Source organism: Xiphophorus hellerii, chromosome 8 (genome assembly GCF_003331165.1).
Source record: "Xiphophorus hellerii strain 12219 chromosome 8, Xiphophorus_hellerii-4.1, whole genome shotgun sequence".
Taxonomy (NCBI): Eukaryota; Metazoa; Chordata; class Actinopteri; order Cyprinodontiformes; family Poeciliidae; genus Xiphophorus; species Xiphophorus hellerii.
Window position 1 is genome coordinate 45307 of NC_045679.1, and position 17925 is coordinate 63231.

The following is a 17925-nucleotide window of genomic DNA, read 5'->3' on the forward strand; positions in this document are numbered from 1 at the left end:
ATTACCACTAAAGTCCAGTGGTGGTGTTGAGTCCCAGAATGGTCCCCCCTTATAACTTTATCAAATAAAGAGCAAATGTTACCAAACTTACATGATTTATTGTTGAGGATAAGAGGAATAAACACAGTTAAAGATTGTTGCTGAATTAATTTGTTCCCATGTTATGGAGGGGAACGGATTATTTTAGGTTACTAAAATATATGGTTCCCCCCTTATAACTTTGTCAAATAAAGAGGAATTGCTACCAAACTTACAGGATTTATTATTGATGATGAAAGGAATAAACACAGATAAAGACTTGTTGGTGAATTAATTTGTTCCCATGTTATGGAGGGGAACAGATTATTTCAGGCAGCTGAAATATCCATTCTCTACTCTCCTCCCCCCATAACGTTTGGGAATAAAGAGCAACTGTTGCCAAATTCTCAAATATTGTTATGTGTGATAGATAGCCTGTAGTATACTAGAAATGTCCTTACTACAGTAATCTGTCATATTTTACATTAGAACGGGATTTACCAGAAAGTCCACGCTCTCGTCTTTTCAGGAAGTCTTAATTTTTGTGCCATGCTTTCAGCCATCCTCTTATATCAGCAATGAAAAATTATAAATACACACTACGTGTTGGAAAACTGTGTTTTGGTGACTGACTTTTATTTCTGTCAGGCGGAAGTGACAAAAGTTGGAAAAAGACCGATTCTCTTGGCGTTTAAAATAACACAAAACAGCGTAAAAAAAACCTCGTTTATTTAATTATTTTTACAATTTTGTAAACAACAGCAGCCGATTAAACTAAATGTTACAAGCTTGACATGATTAACTGAGTTGTTTTTACCGAGAAATCGATCAGAAGCGCCGTGAAAATGGTCAGGTCCGCCTCTCTGGCTGCAATGCGCGCTCCCGACACAAGGGGGCAGATTTTCACAGGGGAACAGAATTTCGCACAAGACCGGTCCAGTCCATTAACCTGTTTTAACGACTCGCAGCCAGTTTTCCTGGAGGTTCTGCTCCTCAAGTCCGGTCCAGTTTCCAGGTTCTGTTGACCTAATGTCATTTACTTTTGCAACATATTTTTAGGTGGTTCTGATTTATTTTGGGTTCTAACGCGTTCTGTTGTGAGACGGACCTATCTGGAGATCCATTTCCTCTCCTTTATCTAAAAATCTCCGGTACCGCTAGGGAACAGCACTGCGCCTGCGCAACCCTCTTCAGAGGAAGAAGAAGAAGAAGAAGCCTGACGCAACATCTGCTGACGTCACATCCTACGAAGATGATGGCGGTGTCCACAGCGAGGTTGTTGAGCGGAGCATCGAGAAAATGCTGCAGGTAAATTCAGCTGGAACACCTGAGCTCCTTAAGCAGGCCAGGGGCGATTCTAGGGTCTGACCTTTAGGGGGGCTGAGCCCCCAGCAGGGCTAAGACCCATGAGAAGATATTCTAAATCTAACTGCTTATTTACATACATTCACAAACAAAATTAAGAGACATGTTGTCAGTAATTCATATAATAAAAAAACAATGTTGATTTTACTCAAACATATACTTATAAAGAGTAAAATGAGAGAAACTTTACATTTTTTCCAGAGTTGTATAAACTCAGTTTGAAACAGAATCTCTAGATCACATCATAGCTGCTAACATCTCCTAACATTAATGAGACACAAGCAGATGTGGAGTCACTCAGTCCTAGTGGGGTCTGCTGCCCGGAAATTAAAATAAAATGATGCAGTTCATTTGAAGAACATTTTACTAAATTCATAGGATTAATAAACCTAAAACCAGTTTATTATCAAGGTAGAAGGTCAGATTAATGACTAGTGAAAATGAGTCCTTAACCTGAACTTTATTTAAAAATCATACTTAGAAATTGTATTACCCTTATTTAATCTGAATGTTATGCAGCTGTTGGCCTTTTATTTTTACAAGAATGAATGTCCATCTATGGAAAAGTGGACATTATGATCGGGTTTTATTATTTCAGTTCACAGTTCATGAAGTGAGTCAATCATAGTTTCAGTACCAAACACCTTTCTGTTCATACAGAACCAGCTTGACCCAAACATCCTGCACTGTTCTTTAGTTTGACCTTATTTAAGTGACTCCAGAGAGATTTGGAAATGAATTACAAAACACAACAGTCACTAATCAAACTTCAAAAAAGACCAATAAGAGAAATTAACAAGGCGAAGGACCAGGATCAGACTGACCCATTACTTATCCATATATTTTGCACTTATACAACATTTTGTACTGAACTACAAAATACTCTTCAAATAAATAAAGCCAATGCTGTACACAATTTCATTCATAAACATAAAAATAATTCTAAATTAAGTACTGCATTGACACTTAAAATTGCCCATTGCAAAAACTTGCTAAGCATAATATTTTGCATTGTAAGTTGTCATCTGAATAAAGATGCTGATGATACAAGTCTGGCCTCTTTTAGCTGGTTAAAGATATATATATATATATATATATATATATATATATATATATATATATATATATAATGGTCTTTACTGTTTTCTTTAGAGACTGGTTCTAGACCAAAGTTACCACAGGGGCCCGTGTAGTCAGTGTTTTTTACAGAGACACTTTAAAAAGAATTAAACACAAACAGAGCAATATTTCATCATTTAATATTGTGAACCAAAGAGCCACTCATGTCTCCAAAGATTCAGGTTGCAGATCCTGATCTATCAGATGGAAAGTGTGATCCTATCTCCATACAGCAGCTAAAAGTGCAGCACTATAATTTTTAATTCATTGTTAAAATAAAATTGTGAAGGTTTAAAAAATATCTACCACTGAATATTTGAAAAATAATTTAGTATAATTTCTTTAGAGCCCCTCTTGGCCCCCATCTAGAACCGGCCCTGGCCTGCAGGTCTGGTGTACTTTTGCTTAGCATGATTTTTCTTAATTTACAGGAAGTCAGATTATCCAAACTGGTAAACCACATTAATAAGATATTAGTCAAGTAATACATTAAATGACCACTGAACAACTATTCATAAAATATATCAAGATTTGTGAATAAAACACACAGAAAGTAATGTAATGTAGGAAATATTTATATATTTACTGTTAATCTATTTGTATGATTTGTTCTTTAAATGGCCACTTATTTTGGCTAATGCTATTATTTATTAAATATCATCCAAACTCAACATCCTAAGTAAATAATCAAACCACAATAGTCAGTTAAAATCACCATAAGAAACTGAATCAAACATAACTAAATGTTCTGTACCATATCAGCCTCAGGAGCTGATTGAGGATTAAGAGGTTCTTTAGGTTCTGATGGGTCTGCGGTTCCTCTCCTGATCCATTCTGTCCATCACACAGCAGCACACTGCGCCACCAAGGACACTTTTTTTTTGTCTTTCGATGTCCACAGTTTCCATCCTCTCTGAAATTGTTCCGTTTATAATTGTTCAGCGCGTCTTTTAACTCACGTCTGTAGTTTTAAAGCGTTTTTCCTTCTAAGGACAGTGAATTGAGTCGAGGACGTTTTAAAAAGACGCGGGTTGATTGCAGCTCACTGGGGCTGCGCAGTGTCCGTCTCTAGGCAACCGTGACGTTCAGCGTCGGTCCGTAGCGTTCTGGGGTCCTTTAGCTCCCGAGTCGAGAATTTAGCTGACCTTAATATAGCCTGTGTTTTATTTTGGTCATTATTGTTAAACTTAGTGTTGATGTGTGTATGATAGGCGTTTCTATCGGACAGTTAAGCATCGGTTCAATACGATACTTATATAAATATCATTATTATTATAAATAATAATGGAGGAAGTGGGTCTAAGAGAGAAATTCAAATGATTAACTTTGAATCAATCATTTAATGGGATGCACATTTAACGGCTAAATATGGCACGACTCCATATTTTACGGGATGAGTGGCAACCCTATTCAGGGGTGCTAAGATACAGTTTTAGGGGTAATAAAACTGTATTTTAGCACCATGTGACCATCGTTTGGGGTCAGTTTGGGGTGATGTGATGGTGAACGTTATGTTCCCTAAGTAAGTCCAGAACAGGCTGGTGTCTATTTCGGCTCGTTTGCTGGTAACAAGCTCATAGATTCTGCTCTGCTGGCGGCAAAACAAGGAGGAGGCAGATGAAAGCTTGCAGAACTTTATTCCTCTTCTTGGCAAGGTGAACAGCAACAACCACTCCACAGCTCCAGTCTCTACAGCTAACAGTCCGCTCTTCTTCTTCTTCTTGCTCCTACCCGCTGCTCTCTACCCCCCTCCCCAGGGAAAGGCTGGGCCTGTAACAGTTAATGCGCTGTGTGTGTTTCAGGGCGCCGTCGCCACGCTGCAGCCAGAGCCGCAGCCTGAGCAGCGGTGAGTCCCTGCAGGAGGTAAATGATGATGACATCAGATCTGTCAGCCAATCAGCTTCCTCTTCCTCTGCAGGTCTCCGCCCACTGCCCCGACCCCGGCCGTTTACCCTGCTCATCGTTACGGGAGGCTGTTACCTTGGTTACCATCAGTACAAAAGGCGAGGCCAACTGGATGAAGAGGCTGCACCCCATTTAGCCACGCCTACTGAGGTAAGACACACATGGACCTTACCACAGGGGCCGCTTTTCATTGGCTGATGCCCATTCTACTGGTCACGTGCGTGGCCGTCTCACAAACACACTTAGCTTCCCATTAGCTAAGTACAGCATAATGGCAGAACTGATACAACTTGTACACCTTGAAGCCTGCCTGCTACACAGTCTTACGTTAGCTAAACAGATCAATATGCAATGTGTCTGTATCTGACACACACTAAAGATTTTATTTTAGCAGAAAAGGCTTTGGACTAAACTGTTACTCTGTTAGCCACGTTAGCACCAAGTACAGCTAGTCAATCAACCATCGCTGTGTTCAGGGAAGCGCTGATTAATAATCCAGAAATAAATATCAAGCCTGGAAACTTGATATCGTAACGAACTGAATGTTATGTTTTTAACGTCTTTGCTCGACTTGCGGGGCGCAGGCGGTTGCCACGGTAACAGGTGTGCTTAAAATACAAAGAGAGAGAGAGTAAAAAGGTAGGAGTGGTTTTGAGTTGATCACCTGTTCGGGTTATTTTACCTTTGTTTCCCTTTGCTGTGGCTCATTACAGCCGCTGTAGTTTCTAAACGTTGGACTAATTACCTCGTTCGTTTGTGAGTTTACGTCATTCACAACAAACATCAAATAGAACAAAAATATTTCATAACATTTTAACAAACAAATGGCTTCTACCGCGGTAATTATGTGAAATTAAATGAATTATATCCCAACTTCAGAAGATTTGCCTTTACCTTTACAGAGCTCTTTGGTTCCTCCTGTCAGTCTGTAGCTTCTCATATTGAGGTCAAAGTTCAGATCTACCATAACTGACTGACACCTGCTGGCCTCAGGTTTGCAACCAGCTTGTGACTGAGAAACCAGTAACCTCCTCCCAGATGATGACATGAACTTGTTAGTTCCTCTGTCCATTTAGTAGCTGATATATTGTGAAAATCTGCTAGAAATGACGCACTAATCAGTCATGTTACCTAGAAACAACCAGGCTTTGTTTGTGAGACTTGCGGTCACGTGGGTCGGTTGTGGGCGGAGCTTGGTAAGGTCCATTATGAGGTGGAGCTAGTTCAGCTGCATGGTCCCACTGAGACCTATAGCAAAGTGGGTGAAGTTTATGCCTCCTAAATGTAAAGAGGGCGTGGTCTAATGATGGGGGAGGTAAAACCCCTGCCAGAAGGTCTCAACCGTTTTTGATGTCACTTCCCCTTTTCATTTTGTCTTGCACAGTTGGATTGGTTCTGACCTAGTTCTGAAGCTGGGTCCGGTTTATTCAGAGATCTGAGACACAAGTTACCGTGGCAACATTAAAGCCACAGCAGCAGAGGCATGTGTTTGTAAACACTTGATTCAGACACTGGAGCCGTTACCATGGTAACCCCACCATCACTTCCTGTTCCAGCAGCGGACCCAATCATGTTTCGGACTGCAGGTGAACCTGCAGGTGTTCCTCCTCAGAACCGACCAATCAGCAGCTGGCTTTCTTTCTGAGCATGTGCAGAACTGCTTATGTAACAGGGCAGGGTTAACCAATCCCGTGGAGCCAAGTCAGTGACATCACTCAGGTGGATGACCTCACTCTGATTGGTTCTCTGGGTGAAAGGTGAAGGTGATGTCACACAGTCCTGCTACCTCTCCTTACAGCCAGCCTGCCTCCTGATTGGTCAGATAGCCTGCTGTGATTGGTCAATCAGTAACCATGCATTACAGCAGCAGGCTGTGATTGGTCAGCTCCCAGCTGATTGTTGATCAGCGTATTGATTAGCAGAGCGATGACTCAGCAGTACGAAGGACCAATCGTGGCCATCGATCCGGATTTTTCCATCACACCACGGACTCTGACCCGTGTGCTATTAATAACCGCGGCGTGGCAGAGTGGGCGGAGCCTAGCCGCCTTAACCCCAGCCGCCTCCTCCTTCTCCTCTTCCTCTGCTGCCTCTGCGGCTCAGCCTCACTCGCCATGTGCCGCCGGCCCGCTCAGCTCCCGGCGCCGGCCCGACCCGCACGCTCATGGTGAGGTTCTGCAGGCCTGCGCGGCCCGACCGCGGCCCGCTGCGGCAGGTGAGGCGGCGGCGGGGCGAGGGCGGCGGCAGGGGAGGGGGCGGAAGGAGCGTAGCTGCCGGACCTTTCAGGTGGGAGAGAGGAACCCTTCAGAACCTGGCCCCGGCCTGACCTCTGACCTGTAGCTGCTGCCTGCCTCTGATCCAATCCAGCTGCACGCTGATGTCCGCTCCGGTTACCGTAGAACCTGGCTCAGGCATCACAACCACAACCTGTAATCATTTCTTTACTCCAGAAACCTACTGATCCGATCAGGAACCAGATCCGTTCTGAGAGCAGAACCATTACGATCAGTCTGGGAGAGCCGTCAGCGGTTCTGGACCCGACCCGGAGAGAGAGAGAGAGATTATCAGGAGATGAAGCCAGATTAGCGCAGATTACAGGTTGCCATGGAGATGGCATCTGATCCACTGGAAGCCTGCTGACCCAGTTATCCAGCCACTGGCCCGGTTCTACTGGTTCTGGATGGGTCCCTGATTCAGAGTCCCTCAGCTGGTCCGGCCGGAACCAGAACCGAGCTGGACCTGGAGGTGGGGGCTAGTTAGCTAGCTGCCTAACATCTGGCTCCTCCTGTGCTGACCTTTGATCCTCCTGATGCTCCGCCTCCTCGTGCTCGCCGCCTCTCATTGAAGCCCCGCCCACTTCACACCTGTTTATGACTGGTTTAGTTTTCAGATTGTTGTCTTCCTGTCAGCTGACCATCGTGTCTCCGCCCCTTTTCTTTATGCTCCGCCCCTTCCTGTCAGGCTCCGGGTGCCTCGTTTGGCTCTGCGTCACCGTCTGAGCGCGCTCAGTAGTGGTGTCTGTCGCCCCGCCCCCTGGCACCGCCGGCCAATTGCTTTCCTCGGCTTCTTCCTGTCTGTCAATGCCCTGCGGCCGCTGGCCAATCGGGTAAGAGCGGCTCTGACAGGGCTTCTGATTGGATGATGAGAAAAGGGGAGGAGAGCGACCATATATGTACACCCTGTTGTGTTTCTTCCTGCTGCTCTGCGACCCGAGGGAACTGGAACCGGCCCAGCGCCCAGTGATGCTGTAGTTTTTGTTTGGACCCGCAGGTGGCGCTTTACCGGACCTTCCCGACCCGCTTCATGTCCCGGGCCTGGGGCCGGCTCAACGGACTGGACCTACCTACCTGGCTCCGCAAACCCATCTACTCCCTCTACATCTGGACATTCGGGGTCAACATGCAGGTCTGGACAAGAACCAGAACCAGAACCAGAGTGGTATCGGCTCCTCTGACAGTGTTGTTCCCCTGTTTGTCCACTAGGAGGCAGCAGTGGAGGACCTGCATCACTATAAGAACCTGGGCGAGTTCTTCCGCCGCCGCCTCAAACCCGCGGTCCGACCCGTCTGTGCCGCTTCATGCCTGGTAAGCTCCTCCCACCGGAACCAGAACCAGAGCCTTACATCCACTCTCTGACGGGACGGGCAGATTGATTTGGGTTTTCATCTGAACCTCCTCAGTGCGGAGGGAAGAACCAGCAGAACTCTTTGGTTCTGGTACTGTCGGGTCACCAGCTGGTACTAGTTCTGTTGGGTCACTGGGTTCTGGTTCTGTTTGCAGACATCGCCGGCTGATGGCAGGATCCTCCATTTTGGGCAGGTCCAGAACTCGCAAGTGGAGCAGGTGAAGGGCGTGACCTACAGCCTGGAGAACTTCCTGGGACCGCCCAGCAGGCCGAGCCCGGGTGAGCGGCGCCGACCCACCAGAACTCCGGCTCCAGTTTGGGTACTGACCTGTGCGGTTCCATTTCAGACCCGGCGTCCTTCCAGGACCGGCTGCTGTCGTCTCCGGACCGCGCCCTGTTCCACGTGGTTGTTTACCTGGCGCCGGGCGACTACCACTGCTTTCACTCGCCGGCCGACTGGAGGGTGGAGCTGCGTCGCCACTTCCCGGGTGAGTGTTTGCAGGGCGACGAGCGGGTCGTCACCGTGCCGGCGCTCACCGCTCCATATCACCGCCAGGCTCGCTGATGTCGGTGAACCCGGGCGTGGCACGTTGGGTCAAGGAGCTGTTCTGCCTCAACGAGCGCGTGGTGCTGAGCGGCCAATGGCGGCACGGCTTCTTCTCCCTCACGGCGGTGGGCGCCACCAACGTGGGCTCCATCAGGGTCTACTTCGACCAGGTGAGTTCCTGCCGGAGGTCTGGCTGGCCAGATGAGTCCGGGTCCACCGGAACCCAGATGGGTCCCACTGAAGGCTCAGAGGGAAGAACCGGTTCCTACTGGAGGCGGGCTCTTGGCAAGCAGCGGCCAATCAGAACGCTACGAGCAGCGCTATGTTAAGTTCAGAAGGTTGAGGGGTAAAACAGCAAAACGAGGAAAAAATGTCGGATCAGAACCAGGATCACAGCAAACAGCTGAGTCCAGAACTTTATCCGTGCCTCGGATCTTAAATGTGCGTTCACTCCAGCCCAGTTTAATCCGCTTTAATCCAACTCCAGGGCCGGTCCGTTTCAGGTGTGAATGCTAATCGGACTAAAAAAAGCGAACCCTGATCCGACTGACAACTTTGCTTCGGACCAGTCTGGTCCAGTCCAGTTTGGTCCTGTTTGGTCTGGTCAGTTAGTTAACTCTTCTTAGCGTTCTCTGTATCCAGGGAGGGAACCTGAGTTAGCGTTAGCCTACGTATCAAAACATCAGCAGTTTTCTCAGCTTTAATTTAATATTTTATAGAAATCGGGTAAGAAATATGACTATTTCTGTGACAGATTCCTGCTCATTGGACCCGTCTGGTTTTGCAGATGTGACTCGCAGTAATGGCCGCCTGCAAGAGCTGCGCTAACATTAGCGCAAAACAAGAACACTCACCAGTTCCCACTTGTCAAACCGTGTAATCAGTAGAACGTTGTTGGACGGCATCTCCTACCTAAGCTGGTGAGCAGCGGCCATGTAAGACGCCGACGTCCGGCTGGTCATGTGACCCTACAACCAGATAATGACTGACACACTGAATGGTGTTTGTTTGGTTTAGTTTTGTGCTGAAGAAATTAAGGAAAGGGTTTTATTTTAAAATAAATCTTTAAATTAATAAAAGTGAATCTAACAGAAGTGGAAGAAATGACCCTGGTTATATGCATATTTTCACACCAGAGAAAAAGTGGGCATATATTTATGCAAACTTTGACCAAAGTTCATTTTTCTACATGCTGATTTGTGCGTAAAATGTGGCGCTGCACATTTTTTGTGCTGCTTTAGACGTGAGGCCCTGGTCTGACCCGGTCTCTTTTCTTCCTCAGGAGCTGCGGACCAACGCTCCTCGCTACAGCAAAGGTTCGTTCCAGGACCGCAGCTACGTTGCCGCGAGCGACCAGGTGAAGGCCAGCGAAGGGGGTGTGGCCTTGTGTAAAGGCGAGCCTGTGGGCGAGTTCAACCTGGGCTCCACCATCGTCCTGCTGTTTGAGGCGCCGGCAGATTTCACCTTTGACCTGCAGCCAGGACAGCGAATCAGGATGGGGGAACCCCTCGGCAGCCTCTGATTGGCCAGAGGCCGTAGCGTATTTTTATTGGATGGGGACTCTGAGGGCAGAGCTTTATGCAGGACGGACAGAAGACAAACTCCCAGAGTGCTTTGTGCCTAAGCTCTGTCTGCTCCACACTGCTGCCTGTGGCCAAAGGTTGAACTTCTGATTGGTAGAAAGCACTGTGACATCATCAGTGAGGTCCTGATTGGCTGAGAGCCATAAACTGTCAGTTTGTTTATTTTTGTAAATTATGTGTAAAGAATAAATTTATACTTTGAGCAGCTTTGGATTTGAATCTTTACCAGAAATACCTTTTATGTTTGCTCACAGAGGCAGTTTAGTTCCAGTCTGGGTCCACTTTGGTTCCAATCTGGGTCCAGTCTGGGTCCTGAACTAGTGATGGGGCACCAGGACTTGCAGCTGATCTGGTATTTGATCTGGGGTAGTTCTGACGTGTCAACTGGACCTTAGAGTGAATCAGGTTCTGATCAGATCTGCTTTTTCGTCTCCATGGTAACAAAGGATTTATGAAACAAGCTGCAGATGAGATCAATGAGATCAAAGACCCAAAACTTTAAAGCTTTTATTTGATGTTTCTGAACACGAAACATTTCAAAGCTCTGATTATTGTTCACGGCGACCCAGAGCCGACCCGGTTCTGACACAGAACTAACCCGGAACCAGGAAATCTAGGATGCACATCAGTACCGGGCCTCATCCAGGGCCGGATCGGTTCCGGTCCGGTCTGTCAGCCTCGCCCCGGGCAGCAGAACCAGCAGCAGTGCCAGCAGGACGGCGCCGGGCAGCAGTCGCCGTAGCGATGGAATCGCGGCTCCGCCAGGCCGCCGTGCCGCCAGCCGTCATCGGGAACTTCCTTCCCAAGCCAAAGCTTCCCATCGCCAGACGAAGCTCCGCCCCTGGGGGCAGAGCTTCGCGAGGAAGAGGAGCAGGAGACGAAGGTCTGCTGGGCCTTCACCGCCAGGAAGGACGCCAGGTCCAGGTCCAGACCGGCGGCGCCACCGCGCGGCCGCGGCGTGTTCTGCCGACACTGGGGACACGGGATCCACGCCTGAGGAGGAGGAGGAGGAAGAGGAGCGCCTTTAGGGTCGACCCGACTGCTGATGTCACGTCCTGTGAGGAAGATCAGACCGGTCCTCTAGTGACCTTTGACCCGGTCAGGTTCCCAACAGAACTCATGACGTCAGTGAAGAGTCAGCACTTCAGAACCCGAGCTCCGGACCGAAACCAGAACCAGAACCTGGACCCTGTCAGGGTTAAGAAACAGCCCTCCTGCTGACCTCTTGACCTCTTGACCTCACCTGCTCGTTGATCACCGTGTCGAGTCTCTTCAGACACGCCTGGCAGAAGGCGTGGCCACAGTGGAGTCGCCGTGGCAACCGCGTCAGCAAGTCGTAGCTGCCGAAACACACGATGCACGCCAGGTCCGGCCTCCTGCCCGACATCGCCGTCTCCATGGCAACAGAGGAGCAGGGAGGGGGGGGCAGGGGATCATCATCCTCCTCTTCATCTTCATGAATCATCTTCCCTGTCAGGATCAGATTTATTAAAACGTTTCAGCAGAAAGTTTTACAACATGAATCCAGAAAATAAATCAACAACAATTTCAAAATGTTTATGAATGATTCATTTATGGATTAAAGGAGATCAGGGTTTCGGCTGTTTTTCACTTTCCTGGAAGTTTGTTCCAGGTTTGTGGTGCATAGAAGCTAAATGCAGCTTCTCCATGTTTGGTTCTGCTTCTGATGCAGAACCAGAACCAGAACCAGCAGGTTGATCCAGCAGCAGATCTTTAATCCGTCCAGTGATTTATAAAGTAGAAATCACACAGAACCGGGTGGTGTAGAACTGGGTGGTGTAGAACCGGGCGGTGTAGAACCGGGAGGTATAGAACTGGGTGGTGTAGAACTGGGTGGTGTAGAACCGGGTCTTGTAGAACCGGGAGGTGTAGAACTGGGTCTTGTAGAACCGGGCGGTGTAGAACTGGGAGGTGTAGAACTTGGTGGTATAGAACCGGGTGGTGTCTCTATCTTCTTGGTTCTAGTCAGAACTCCAGCTGCAGCGTTCTGGTTCTGAATCTCAGTCTGACCGGCTCCAGGAATCCTCTGGTTGGGATTTCCTCCAACCAGACGCCACCTTTAATGGGAGCAATGGAATCCATAACATGTGAAGCTTCGAGTGGCTTCACATGCTCATCTCCATGGTAACAGCTGGAAGGCCAGGAGGAAGAGCAGAACTATTAAACGTTCTGCGGTGCTCGGCGGATAAATGATCAGACGTCAGAGACTCTGGAAACATTCACAGCCTGACTGATGATTCAACATCCTGAGTCGGACCAAAGGTTTTAAGAACATCTCAGCTTTCTGCCTCTCTGTCATTAAAATCTCCCACAAATAGAAATAATCAGTGAATATAACAGATAGAAGGTCATTAGTCAGAAAATGTACATATTTAGGGGTTTTCTATAGAATCTGTCAGAGCTCATTAATGACCTTTTAGCAGAGTAGAGTCAAATTGTCCCAGAAAAACCTTTTTATCGTTTAGTGAATCATGAAATATTGCAGCAATCCCCCCTTATTCTTTCTATTGTCACTTAAAACATTTTAGTGATTAAATGATTGCAGCTTCACAGTTTTGAACTGTTTTTGTTAGAAACAGCATCAGGATGCTGATCTAATGCTGAGCAGACTGAGTGTTCATGAATTTAAATTTAGATTTCTGCCTTTAGTTTTTCTGTTTTATGTGAATTTTCTGTTCGTAGCGTCTGAGACTGCAGCGTGGACGAGGTTCTGCTCCCAGAACTGGCCGGTTCTGATGATGGGCAGCTCCGCCTCCAGCTGGTGTCTTCAGATCCATTTGGTTTGGATCCATCCTGATCCGATTGGTTCTTCTGGAGCGATGACCTCATTGCTCATGTTGTCCTGTGATTGGATGAAGGACTTCTTGCTGCTACGACATGAAATACGTTTGTGGTGAGAAGGGTTTTTTTCCAGCTTGATTTAGGGTAACGCCATCTGGTTTGTAGAGACAATGTTACTGGAACAGACTGGGAACAGACTGGGATCAGACTGGGAACAGACTGGGATCAGCATGCTGGATATAAAAATGTCTTTTTACCATGATTATAATCGGTTTGGGGTTTTTGTTAACCAAAATAAAAAGTTTCTCTTAATGTTTTCGATTGGATGAAATGATTTTCCCCCCTATGTTCTGATTGGTCAGATAGAAACTCACCTGGGTTTGTTGTATTCCTCCTCTTCTTCCTCAGTCTTCATCGTTCCATGTTTATCTGCTCTTCTGTTTTGTTTCTGTGTTTCTCTTCTTGTTTGCTTTATTTCGTCTCGACGTCTTCCCGCCTCCTGTTTACTCGTCTTCTGTTGGCGTTGATCGTCTCCCAGAGAGAGAGACTCGCCTCATCAATAATTCACCAACCAGGTGAAAGCTGACCTGAAACAAAATCCTCACCTGAACAAGATCGACTTCAGCCTGTTGTACTACAATCAATACTCGTCAATAATAACAATAATAATAACCTGAGAGAGGTTCAGATCAATATAGAAGCGCAAAACTAATGATCCTGATAATCACCTGCTGATCAATACCGGCTCCTGAAACCAGATCAGCCAATAGAAAGTGGAGCTGGGTTCAGGTTTCTGGTATCGGCTCCGCCCTCCGCACAGACCACTGTCGTCATGGAGACGATGAGGACCGTACTGGTTACCGGGTCAGGACCTTCTGGGTTCAGTGGTCACTTTCCCAGTCAGAGCATTAATGGGTTTGGACCTCTTACTGGTCCAGAACCGTCGCAGCAGACTGACGAGTTTCTTTGTGTTTCAGACATTAAATAAAAAGCTAAAGTTAATCAGAGGAAATAAAAAACTAGATGATTAAATGAATTAAAACCAATCAGAAAGTTTGTACATCCTGAATAAAGCCAGCAATAATAATTATCACTAACCACTGATTTTGGTTCAGTTTCTCTTTTCCCATCAAATCTGCAGAACCAGAACCGGTCTGAGAGAGAACCTGTCTGGCAGCATGAAGTAGGGCGAAAGCAGAAACACATCCAGTCCAGTTCAGGCCATCAGAGCCATCAGAACCGGCTCTTGTTGTCTCGTTCTGTTCTGGTTGTTTGTGTCTCTGATCGTTGGCTTGATTTGTTTTCTGGATTTCTAGTGTATTTAAGCCTGATTTCCTGTTTTATTTTGAAAGTACTCGTTCTTGGTTACTTCAGATTACTAATCCGGTTCCAGTTTCTACAGGACTGTAAGCCAACTGAACTAAATAATTAATACTGTATTTATAACCACATATAATAACTCACATTCATTCAGTCACATTCACCCATTCATATACAGAGTATGGTGTGGAATCGAACCCACAACCTTCTGGTCACAAGACGACTGCTTTACCCACAGAGCCACTGCGGCTGCATCCGGAATGGGGCAAACGGCGCCCCCTGCTGGGCTGAAGGAGTTTTCTGTTTGTATTTTTAGACATAAACGGGACATAAAAAGCAAAGCAAATAATGTTTTTATTTTGTTCGTCATCTACAAGTCGCTGCGACATCATTCTGCTTCACATAGACTTTGAAAAATCCTTCATATTGAAAATGATGGTGGTGAAAACAGAAATACTTTATGGAGAAACATTTTTCCTGAATCCAGAAATAAAACAACAAAATAATGATCTACCATTTATAAAATCCCTTTGTTTCACAGCCATGATCTCTGCTTGGTTCTGGACGTGAACATGATTCGGTTCGTTTTCCTGCTGATGGAACAAAATCTGATCAAAATCTTTTTGTTTAAAATAAAATTCTAAATGTTTTTCTGAACTTTGATCAAATATAAAATCATTAAACGGGATCTGATTTATATTTTATATGTGAAAATGATTTAAAGCTGTAAGACAAAGTCTTCTGTCTTCAGGTGGAGTTGTCATGGCAACGGCAGAAAGGCAGCCATCTTGTCTTTTTGAAGGAATTAAAAATCTAAAAAATCTAAAAAATATAAAAACCAAACATTTAAATCTCTTGTTTCTCAGAGTTTTAACAATCTTTGATGTCCTGAAGCTGTTCATGGGCGGGTTCTGTCCGGGTTCTGTCCAGGTTCTGTCCTGGTTCTGTCCGGGTTCTGTCCAGGTTCTGTCCTGTCCTCCAGAACCAGGATCGATGGTCCAAAGTCAGTTTGAACCGTTTCCTCTGAAGTCTCTAAGCTTCGGATCTGCGGCCCGGTTCTGGTTCTGTTGGTTCTGGTTCTGGTTCTGGTTTTGCAGATGTATCAACGTCTGGTCAGCCCTGAAGTAGAATATCTGCTAATGAGCCAATCACAGTCCTCTTTCCACGGTGACATCACTTCCTCCTGCGGCAGCGGTAGCAGCACGCTGGGCACCGCCCCGCCTCTTCCTCCTCCTCTTCCTCCGTCACCGTGTAGGGGGGCGGGGCCGAGCCCTTCTGGGCGTATGGGTTCTCGCTGTTCAGAGCCACCGGATTGGCTATCACTGTTGCATCATCTGAGGGGCGGAGCTTAGCCCGAGGGATGGTCACCTGACCGTACGGGTTCTCCAAAGAAATGTTGATTTTTGATGACATATTGATGATGTCACAGAAGGGGTCGGTGGGGTGGGGGGAGGAGGAACAGCCAATCTAGAGAGAAAGAGAGATTGATGTGAATAAAGTTTCATTAATACATAACAAACATCTATGATGTCACTTCCTCCACATTATAACCAATCAGGTCAAGTTTATGCTTCCAGGAGAAACAACCGATTAGCTCTGCGAGTCAAACCTTAACGAGTTTAATAATCTGAACTAAAACTTTAATAATCTGAACAGAGCGAGTTTAATTCATTTAAATCTGTTATAAGATGGTAAAACCCTCTGAGGCAAAAATCTGCAGCAGCAACAACCTGGTTACACAAAACTAAACCAAACTAAACAAACTAAAACATTTACAGATTAAAGCAGTGGTAGATGAAATCCAAAGGAATGAGATCTGGAGCCGATTCCGTCTCTGAATCCTCGCTTCTCTTTCTCTGTCCAACACCAAGAACCTGCAGCAGCGTAAAGAACGGCCAGCAGCAGATTGCTGCAGCAGGGACTTTAAATCAGCTGCAGCACAGTTTTAGAAACCAGCATCATCAAGTGGTGGTTTCTCCTACAGGAGACGTTGAGACGCTGCGGCCTAGTCCAAACCTGACAGCACATTCATATCCAAAACATCTGATGATCCATCAGAAAGCTGCTGACACCAGGTTCTGACGATCAGGATCCGTCACAAAACACGACCTTCGTTTTAAAAGCTAACAACTAATTTGATAATAATTTCTCCTCATGTAAATATCTGAGCGACAGTAGGAACCACAAGTTTACATACACCAAATAAAAACATGTCCTCGTATTTTTACTGACCTGGTTCTGTCAGGAGAAACGGGTCAGAACCGCAGCAAACCAGGAGGAAACCAGAACATCCGACCCAAATCATCAGTTCAGAGGCAACCTGCCAATATCTATCTATCTATCTATCTATCTATCTATCTATCTATCTATCTATCTATCTATCTATCTATCTATCTATCTATCTATCTATCTATCTATCTATCTATCTATCTATCTATCTATCGATCTATTAATACATGAACAGTCTGTCTGTGAGGTTTTCCAGTTTCAGGTTTGTTTTCTAGTTTGAGACGACTCACCTGTCCTCAGGTGTGTCCACCTTTGTCTTCTTCTGTCTCTTTAAAAACAGTCCAACTCTTCTGGCAGGTTCTTCTTCTTCTTCTTCTGTCTGGAACAGATTCAGGTACTTTGTGTCTGGAGAAAAAATAAAGTTTTATTTGACCGAAACAATAAATCTGACTCGTCTCTCTCTCTCTCTCTGCTGAGTCTCTTGACCGCCTCGCCCAAACCTGTTCTACCTGCCAGCACTCCCTCTCTCTCTCTCTCTGTTCATTCTCTATGTAGCTCGCCCACAGGGCCGCCGCCGCCTCCTCTGGGAGGTTTGACCTCTTAATGTCTGAATATCTAAAAGCAGATTTCCTTTGGTTTCAGATTTCTGTTTAAAGAATTTAATGCAGTTTTTATTAGTGAAAAATATGTTATATTTTATTCCTGTTTATTAAATCCAGCTTTAATAAACTAGGATTTGGTTAATGTGTCCTATTTGTATTTCATGAATATTTCAGGTTTGCTTTTGTTATGGATTCTGTCTTTTCCTGTTAGCCTCTTATCTGCTTACACACACAGGCTGCAGCTTACATTACCATGTTTATGTGTGTCAGACTGAACCTGATTAACTGGCCTTTAGGGAGGAAACAGACTGAGGAGAATAAAAACTAAACTCTAATCTTTGCCTCACTTGGTTCCGTCCATCAGCTGAGCCCAGCTGGCCGGCGCCGGACGGCCCACTGGACCAGTCACTCTGGTTCTGATCCGTTTCTATGACGTGTAACATTTGATCATTTTTCAGAATTAAAGCCTGTTTTTATGTCACCAAATCTCATGATTTCTCAAGGTAATTGACACTGAGGGGTTCTGGTCGGGTTCTGGTAAACGGACCTGGTGGAGCTCAGAGACAGAATGAATGAACTTTTACCCTTTTGTTGCTATGCAACCAGGTTCAGAACCAGGCATTAAAGAGCACATTTCTGAAATCAGACATTTTCTGGAAGAACAACACAAATATCATCACCACAGGAACATTAAAATATAAAGTTATAGAAACTGAGAATAAAAATCTTATAAAATCTAAGTGAAAGAGAGCTGTAAATATTTGCAATTATTGAAATTAATTGTTTTACATGCTTCTTGGGATATTGTTCA

General features: G+C 45.7%; 2 protein-coding genes and 1 long non-coding RNA gene across 6 annotated transcripts; 1 reads left to right on the plus strand and 2 right to left on the minus strand.

Moving 5' to 3' along the window:
• The first annotated feature begins 848 nt into the window (after positions 1–848).
• On the plus strand, positions 849–10368 carry pisd (phosphatidylserine decarboxylase). 4 transcript variants are annotated; one of them, XR_004340107.1, is made up of 11 exons: positions 849–1033; positions 1180–1326; positions 4305–4348; positions 4421–4557; positions 7678–7812; positions 7890–7991; positions 8187–8310; positions 8379–8519; positions 8588–8748; positions 9366–9498; positions 9861–10007. XR_004340107.1 is itself a non-coding variant. In XM_032569493.1 (10 exons), exons 1-10 carry the CDS (start codon positions 864–866, stop codon positions 10098–10100), a joined length of 1401 nt encoding a protein of 466 aa, XP_032425384.1. In that variant the 5' UTR covers positions 849–863; the 3' UTR covers positions 10101–10368. The 4 variants fall into 4 exon arrangements, 2 of the variants coding, with proteins under 2 accessions (XP_032425384.1, XP_032425383.1); XR_004340108.1 differs by having other exon boundaries at positions 9366–9513; positions 9861–9971; XM_032569493.1 differs by lacking the exon at positions 9366–9498 and having other exon boundaries at positions 9861–10368.
• Positions 10369–10655: 287 nt separating this feature from the next.
• On the minus strand, positions 10656–14422 carry rnf224 (ring finger protein 224). The gene is made up of 3 exons (XM_032569494.1): positions 13338–14422; positions 11405–11631; positions 10656–11154 (listed from the first exon to the last, which is right to left on the minus strand). Exons 2-3 carry the CDS (start codon positions 11624–11626, stop codon positions 10834–10836), a joined length of 543 nt encoding a protein of 180 aa, XP_032425385.1. The 5' UTR covers positions 11627–11631; positions 13338–14422; the 3' UTR covers positions 10656–10833.
• Positions 14423–14619: 197 nt separating this feature from the next.
• On the minus strand, positions 14620–17041 carry LOC116724179 (uncharacterized). The gene is made up of 2 exons (XR_004340116.1): positions 16803–17041; positions 14620–15750 (listed from the first exon to the last, which is right to left on the minus strand). It is a non-coding gene; the product is annotated as an uncharacterized LOC116724179 (long non-coding RNA).
• Positions 17042–17925: the final 884 nt, after the last annotated feature.